The 8,163-nt window shown below is 37.8% G+C and overlaps 1 protein-coding gene across 1 annotated transcript; it reads left to right on the forward strand.

Moving 5' to 3' along the window:
* Positions 1 to 5,075: 5,075 nt before the first annotated feature.
* Positions 5,076 to 6,091, forward strand: LOC131151365 (large ribosomal subunit protein eL29z). Its single transcript, XM_058102611.1, has 3 exons — positions 5,076 to 5,217; positions 5,387 to 5,490; positions 5,730 to 6,091. The coding sequence occupies exons 2-3, from the start codon at positions 5,389 to 5,391 to the stop codon at positions 5,811 to 5,813; spliced, it is 186 nt and encodes a 61-aa protein (XP_057958594.1). The 5' UTR covers positions 5,076 to 5,217; positions 5,387 to 5,388; the 3' UTR covers positions 5,814 to 6,091.
* Positions 6,092 to 8,163: the final 2,072 nt, after the last annotated feature.

Here is an 8,163-nt window from a genome sequence, read left to right on the forward strand (position 1 = left end):
TTTTGTTTGAGGTCACTCCAAATAGCCCATAACTACCCGAGGTTGCTTTTGAAATTTTTTTTTTTTTTAAAGAAAATTTACCTATTTAACTTTCACGTCTAGAGGTTTTACACACAAACACATTAAGATATTAGAATAAGGTTGTTGCATGTTCTCGAAACTATCCAAACTTCGAATCCTACTTACTCAAAATATATTTTTTTAATTCAAAATTACTTTATTCTCATTGATTACTTGATCAATTATGTTCAATTCTATTAGTTATACAAATTTATATATTAAATATATTAATTTTCTTGGTCACTTTACTCCAAAACCATAATTCTTTTCCTTGAGCATTTGCACCATTTGATTGACTACTTAATAACAATAGTATATTTAAGAAGTTTCTTACTAGACATCTTAATAGTAAAAATTTGAGACATTCATGTTGAAATTTTAGGTTTGAACCTTAAGAGAGGTGAAAAAAAGTACAACATGAGAGATTGGCTAATATACTATTTCTGGTCGTGTAATCTAGCCCTAGCGAGTCTCTAATAGGTTGGAGAAAAAAAAAAGCACATCTAAGACACACTCCTCTTTTATGCCCAAATTTTTGGCTTTAATATTTTTTTATTATAAACACTTACATTGTCTAATTAAGTATTTTTGGTTCTTATGATATGTTTTTTTTTTCTTTGTCTATAACATAAAATTGTGCCATGTTTTGTTTAAAGATAATTTTATTTGTGATTCATCACAAATCCATGAAACCCAACAAGCCAAGCCAGTAACAGAGAACCTAAAAAATAAAAAAAAAAATCGTAACTCACCTCCACGGCTCCACCTCTGGCCCTCTGTGTCTGTGGATTGTGAGGGAGCTTGATCTATGAGGCCTAAGAATGCTTAATCTTACCATGGAGCAGCTGGAGGCTGGAGGTGTGGAGAAGTGGTCTGTGAAGCTGGGGGGGGGGGGATTGACGCCTGTGGCTGTGGTCCGTGGAGCCTGGAGGAGACGACAACTTGAGATGCTCAAGGTGTGGAGTGGATCGTTTGTAGGCTCGCAGCACCGGCAGGTCTATTGAAGAATGAAGGAAATTAAATTGGCTACAGGCAGCCGTCCAAACCATAACTACTCAGATTCTTTTTATTATTTTGTTTTATTTTCTCCTCTTTTCTATTACAAGGAAATTGTTAGGAATAACCGTATATTATTCCTGTAGTTAGCATCCAACTAATTTTTAATTCCATTTGTACTCTATTTATGCTGATCCTTATGATAGAAGGAATACACGAAAATTCTCTCCATCTCTCTTTTCTCTGTTCAACATTCTTTCCTGTTCTTATAGTAAAGTGCATTCTCTCATTCTCTCCCTTGTATTCGATCTGTTGCAGCTCAGCAGTTCTCACTCGCAGCAAGCAGAGCTTAGCAGTTCTCACTCACAGCAAGCAAAGGCAAAGTCTTATATGGTATCAGAGCTAGGTTGGAGGAATCCTTCAATACCAGCCAAACCACTCCTCCAAATCCACCACCAAACACCATTCCTGTGCAGCCAAACACCAATTCGTCAGGAGCTGTTCCTCACGACCCAATGCAACCCACCAATCCTTATTATATTGGCAGCAGCAATGGTTCAAGTGCCATGCTTGTCACACATACCTTGGATTGCAGCAACTACTATTCTTGGGCTAGATCTATGAAGAGGGCTTTGCGGATTTAGAACAAGCTCAGGTTCATTGATGGTACAATCTGTGAACCTTCTGACCCTAATGATCCTCTAATGGAACATTAGCTGAGGTGCAATTACATCGTGATAACATGGATGCAGAACACAATGACAATTGATATCAAGTCTAGCACTACATATGCAGAGACTGCGCATCAGCTTTGGTTGGAGCTGGAACAACATTTTGCTCAACAAAATGCTCCGAGAATTTTCGAGGTGAAGCAAGGCATCACAAACCTAAAGCAAAACCAAGACTCAGTAAGCATTTATTTTTCTAAACTTAAAACCTTGCTTGATGAACTACTCAATTATGAAACAATCCCTAACTGTACATGTGGAGGGTTAAAAGTTGTAGTTCAGAACTAGCAAAGGGATTGTGTGATGAAATTCCTAATGGGGCTCAATGATACGTATAAAGCTATTAAAGCACAGATATTGCTGATCAAACCTTTTCCCATCTTGAATGAGGTTTACTCCATTATCCATCAAGAGGAAAAGCGAAGAGAAATTTCTACAAACAACCTAGGCAGTGACTCTATGGCTTTGGTGAGCAAAGGGAATTTTAGCAAACAATCTACTGGGCAACAAAGGAGGGATAGGTATTATTGTACCTTCTGTAAAATCCCAGGACACTCTCTGGAGAGATGCTTCAAAGCAAATCCAAACAAGCCCACATGTACTCATTGCCAAATGCCAAGCCACACAGCAAAAAAATGCTACAAACTGTATGGATACCCAGCAAGATACAAAGGAGAAGTGAAGAACAAACCTGTTTTGAATCTGCCAAATGTAAATGCAGCTGTTGGTCCTGAGCAGGGGGTTCTGAAAGACAAACCTCAAATGTCATTGACACAAGAGCAGTATACTCAACTTCTGGCCCTCCTTAAACCTATCTCAAATAGGCCTCACATCAATGGTACTCAAAACTCTCAAATTTCATCATTCACCAAGGATATATTCAGTCCAAGGCAGATTACAGCTTGTTCAAAAAGGTAATTGAAGGCTCTTTCACAGCTATTCTAGTATATGTGGATGATGTAATAGTTGTTGGAAATAATATGGATGAAATTGATCAATTGAAGAGATCTCTTGATGACCAATTCAAAATCAAAGACCTTGGTAATTTGAAGTATATTCTGGGTATTGAAGTGGCAAGGATGGCAAAGGGGATTCATTTATGTCAACGTAAATATGGTTTGGATATTTTAAGAGACTCGGGTACCATTGGCTCCACTCCAGCAAAGATTCCCTTGGATCAAAATGTGAGAATGTCCAAAGAAGAAGGAGAATTGCTTCTCGAACCTGCTCTTTATAGAAGATTGATCGGTAGATTATTGTACCTGACCATAACCATGCCTGAATTAGCTTACTCAATCCAATTGTTAAGCCAATTCATGAAGAATCCAAAAGTGCCACACCTGTAGGCAGCCCACAAGGTACTGCAGTTCATCAAAAGGTCACTAGGGCAGGGTTTGTTCTATCCAGTGGACTCATAAATCCATCTTAGAGGTTTTAGTGATTCAGATTGGGGGGGGTTGTCCAAATGCTAGGAGGTCCGTGAGAGGCTACTGCGTTTTCCTTGGGAAATCCTTGGTGTCTTGGAAATCAAAGAAACAAAGTATGGTCTCTAAGTCTTCTGCAGAGGCAGAGTACCGGGCAATGGCAAATGTGAGTTGTGAATTGACTTGACTGAGGTATTTATTTAAAGATCTACAAATTGCTCATTCACAGGCTGCTTTCTTGTACTGTGACAACAAATCAGCTATACACATTGCCACCAATGCCATATTCCATGAGAGGACAAAACATATAGAAATAGATTGTCATTTAATTAGAGACAAGATTCAAGAGGGTTGCATTTCAACAAAGCATGTGGAAAGCAGGTTGCAAGTGGCAGACATTCTCACAAAGAGCTTAGGCTCACAAGCCTTTTATTCATGCTTATCCAAGATGGGAGTAGAAGACATCTACTCTCCATCTTGTGGGGGGTTGTTGAAGAATGAAGAAAATTAAATTGGCTGACTGCTTAGATTCTTTTTATTATTTTGTTTTATTTTCTCCTCTTTTCTGTTACAGGGAAATTGTTAGGAATAATCATATATTATTCCTATAGTTAGCATCCAACTAGTTTTTGATTCCATTTGTACTCTATTTATGCTCATCCTAGTTTTTATTATGATAGAAGGAATACAAGAAAATTCTTTCCATCTCTCTTTTCTCTGTTCAACATTCTTTCGTGTTCTTACAATAAAGTGCATTCTCTCCTTCTCTCCCCTGTGTTCGATCTGTTGCAACTCAGCAGTTCTCACTCATAGCAAGCAGAGGCAAAGTCTTATAAGGTCTGGCACGTAGCAGCACACCAGTCACCAGAGGAGAGGAAAGGAGACTCAGGACTGGAGGTCTCATCTTTTCCTAGCTTTCAGGTTCGTTGTTCACTGAACATCATCTTCAAATCTTTAATTAACCATCACGAACACAAATACTCTTAGAGTCTCAAACACGAGCAAGTTGGGTTCGCAACTTCAAGCCTTCATGTCTTCACCTTCACATATGTCTGACATCTCTAGTTGTGAAATTATCTAAGTCTACACTAAGGCAATAACCTTTAAACTTTCAGATTTGGGAATAAGGGGAAATGAGAATATGGTATTTGGGAATGGTCAAATGGAAATGGGCTAAGCACAAGGGTTGGCTGATTGAGCTTCGGTTGAACTTGGGTTGGGCTTGGGCATGACTATTACAAACAACTTTGATTTTTTATTTATTTTTTATTCCGAATTGAACAACCGTTACGAAAATCAAAAATTGAATCAAAATTTTTTCAGAAAAAAAAAAAGCTAGATGAAATTTAACCAATTTCAAATAAAAAATGAATTAGTTTGGTTATTATGATTTTTATTGATTTTTGTACACTCCTATTGAGATGGATAAAATAGTGGAATAAGGTGGAGATATGAGGCAAACTTTAGGTGTAGGGAATCCGCATCTTCACAGACATGTCTATTTCATCGAACCTTTCTTCGAGACAATGCCCAGATCGTTATACCTTTCATGCTACACCTTCGTACCTCCAAATACCCAAATTCATTATAGCCCCCTCGGGTGTGATACTCCAACCACCCCATGAAGTAGTTATTCATAAACGAGTGTTTTGAAATTGACATGAGACTTGGTACCTATTTCTAATAATTATCGTTCTTATTCTTTTTAGGAATTTCAATTGAAAAAAAAAAAAAAAAGCATGACTGGTATATTCAAATTAAATTGAATGAATGTTCAAACAAGGGCAAAAAATAAAAAGACGGTCTTTCTCATGGGCAACGGCCCATTCCATTGGACCGGGCCACATCCGGGTCGGCTCGCAAGGCTATTTTCGTCATTACAGATTCCATTGAAACTTGAACTAGGGTTCCTTGCAATAAGAAGCCTCTCTATTCGCACAATCACTCCCAACGAATCACAAGCCCTAGCGGAGCCGTAGGAAAGGGTCTAATCTTCTCCTAGCTTTCAGGTTCGTTGTTCACTGAACATCATCTTCATCACTAAGTGATCGCTGTATTGCACTTCAATTTCAACAATCGATTGTTTTCTCGCTTCTCTTCTCGTGCTTCATTTCTGGGAAGGAGTGTTCTCGATTTGAATCTATTCTCTTTAATTTTGTCTGTTTTTTCGATTGCCAGAGATGGCGAAGTCGAAGAACCACACAGCCCACAATCAGTCGTACAAGGCTCACAAAAACGGCATCAAGAAGCCCAGGAAGCACCGCCACACCTCAACCAAAGGGGTACTTAATTTTCCCCTAGGAAAACAAAAATGAAATATTTTTACGATTTGCTCTCTTTTAAACAGCATTTCTGCCTTGATTTACTTCATGGTTTTTGTTTTTGTTTTTTCTTTTTGGGTTTCTTGATAATAGTTTTTTTTTTTTGGTTTGGAATTATATTTTTTCTTCTTGGATTGGTTTATGCGTATGTTTATTTGAGTTTTTGTACCTAAATATAATGTTTTGTTTGTGCTGGGTAGATGGATCCAAAGTTCCTGAGGAACCAGAGGTACGCGAGGAAACATAACAAGAAGAGCGGTGAGTCCGCTACCGAGGAAGAATAGACTGTAGACCTCCCAAAGATATGGCATCGTTAGGGTTTTTAATTTTGCTTCATTTATCTGCTTCATGTTGGAAGGTGTAGTGATTTGACGTTGCACTTTTACATATCCATGGAACCGCAGACATCAGCTTTTGGATGCATTGCACTTCCATGTAAGGGCAGTGCCCTTGAGCTGTTTGCTCTATTGTTTCTGTTTTTTGTTTGAAGATTTTAATTTCTGAAGTCTTAACCATTACTATTGAGCAGTTGATTAAAATGAAATGTTATTAATCTTTTAAATTGTTGTTGCAAGTGTTCAGATCTGGGAATGGTGTGAATACGGATAGTTTTTGGCCACTAAGCTATATTTTAAGTAGTGATTTTGAAATGAAAGGGATAGTACTCACCTATGTCTTTGAAATTTGTGTTAAATTGTGGATTATACTATTATAGTTGCTGCTCCGATGCATAGAAAACGTTACTGTGGTTAGGAAGAAAAAGGTAGGGTGGTTACCCTCATCTTATTTCGATATGTTGTTAAATAACAAAAGGTACTAGGAGAGATAGTTACATTAATTCCAATGTTCCCTTAAAATTTGAGGTTTGATAATGGAAAGAGGAAAAGAGGAGTCTTTTCAGTACGCTGCTCTTACAAAAAAATACAAAATGATCAAACCTCTCATTCCTGCCCCTTTCCTTCCCCTCCTTCCAAATATACTGTTATAAGTTTATTTCTAGTTTTGCTCAAGCCTTGCTTAGGTGATAAATGGATGGAGTGGGATGAGTGATAATCAGGATTCAAAAGCTCCCTCTCAGGCACCCAAAAAAAACCAGCATTGGCCAGCCTAATACAGGCATAGGAGCACATGCAAACTTGTTGATTTCTCATTGCAGAGTTCCCAAACTTTTTTTGGGAATATTGCCTGATTTCAAGGAGTGTTGGACAAAAGTTTTGGTTGCTTTTATTGTTGTTGATTTCATGTAGTTGAACTGATCTTTTAACTTACAATTGTTTTTATATACTTTGTAATGTGTCCTGGTGCTCAGCAAAATTCTATGATTATTTAGTTTATAATATTGCCTCTAGGGGATTGCTTGGTTAACCTGGATTTTAAGTTTAATGTGCTGGTTATTTTTTTTTGGGATGGTTTGAGCTTGGTGCATCATTCTGTAGCTGTAGCAAATGGGTGAGAAGCAACAGTAAAATTTGTGGATCTAGCTGGTAGTTGGCCAATTTGTAAGTGCTTATTGCTGAAGAGCTGTCAGTTAATTTGATTGCTTAGTTTTTTGCATATCATTTACATGGTGGCCTGATGATTTGAGGGGTAGTTGTTTTGCAAGTTTTGGATGGTTGCTTCATGAATGCATTTCCTTGATCTCAAGTTACCAACCCCTATCTTCATGCAGCTTAGTGTTATAATGATAAATATCCCAGAAGGCTTAACTATCTATTTCTATTTCACAATGCCCTGTTTTGTGTGGGGGAGAACACATCCATCTTATGTTTACATCAGATTAAATATAAGTTTAGGCGAAACTTCCATTAAATAGAATGGGTGTAAGATCTACCAGTATTAGGGCTAGGATTTCAATTGAATCTTTTGTCCATGAATTTTTTGAAGTCAGGAATTTGGGAGGATGTTGTTTCGGGGATGACCTGGTCTGGGTTTCTTACAGTTCTTGCAGGATCCATACCTTGATGAATGTGGGAAGAGGGGTGAGGGCTAGGATTTCATTTGCATCTTCATCCAAGAAGCATGAATTTTTTAAGCCATGTATTCAAGATGGAGTTATGTTGATAGCATGGTGTGGATGTCTTGTAGGATCCATACTCTGATCAACTACCCTGCAGAAGGGATCGTTTTGTTTTGGCATTCAGATTGATTTTTAGACGTTTCTTCAGCATTTTGTCGCAGATGCCGTCAGGGTAGAATGTCATTGACAATCTTTAGAAACTTAAAGACTCATGACATGACCTCAATTTATGAATCTGTCGAAGTAGGGGGGAAAATTACCGGTTCAATAATATGCTACCAATAAATTGGGTTTTATCAACATGAAGATCGTGAAAAGAACCAAATTATTATTGGTAATTATGGATGATACAAAAAAATATATATTATGAAAAACCTTTTCCCGTTTTTTGTTTGTGATTCTCTCTTATCATTGCAATTCATCCCTATATTCCCAACAAAGGAGGCATGCTATACTTATGAACACTTTTAACGGTTTAAACCCCAGGTTTGAGTGAAGCTTGTTTGTTTTCCCCTGGATGAAATAATGATTCGTATACCTTCTTGGGGAGTAAAAAATAAAAGGGTAACTGATTGCTGGTGGTGGTGGCCGGTGGAGGTGGAGGAAATGAGGCAGAG

Source organism: Malania oleifera, chromosome 3 (genome assembly GCF_029873635.1).
Source record: "Malania oleifera isolate guangnan ecotype guangnan chromosome 3, ASM2987363v1, whole genome shotgun sequence".
NCBI classification, from domain to species: Eukaryota; Viridiplantae; Streptophyta; class Magnoliopsida; order Santalales; family Ximeniaceae; genus Malania; species Malania oleifera.

Coding starts and splice junctions, on each gene's coding strand:
- LOC131151365 (XM_058102611.1), top strand. CDS start 5,389: ATGGCGAAGTCGAAGAACCACACAGCCCACAATCAGTCGTACAAGGCT. Junction 5,491..5,729: donor GCCACACCTCAACCAAAGGG/GTACTTAATTTT, acceptor TGTGCTGGGTAG/ATGGATCCAAAGTTCCTGAG.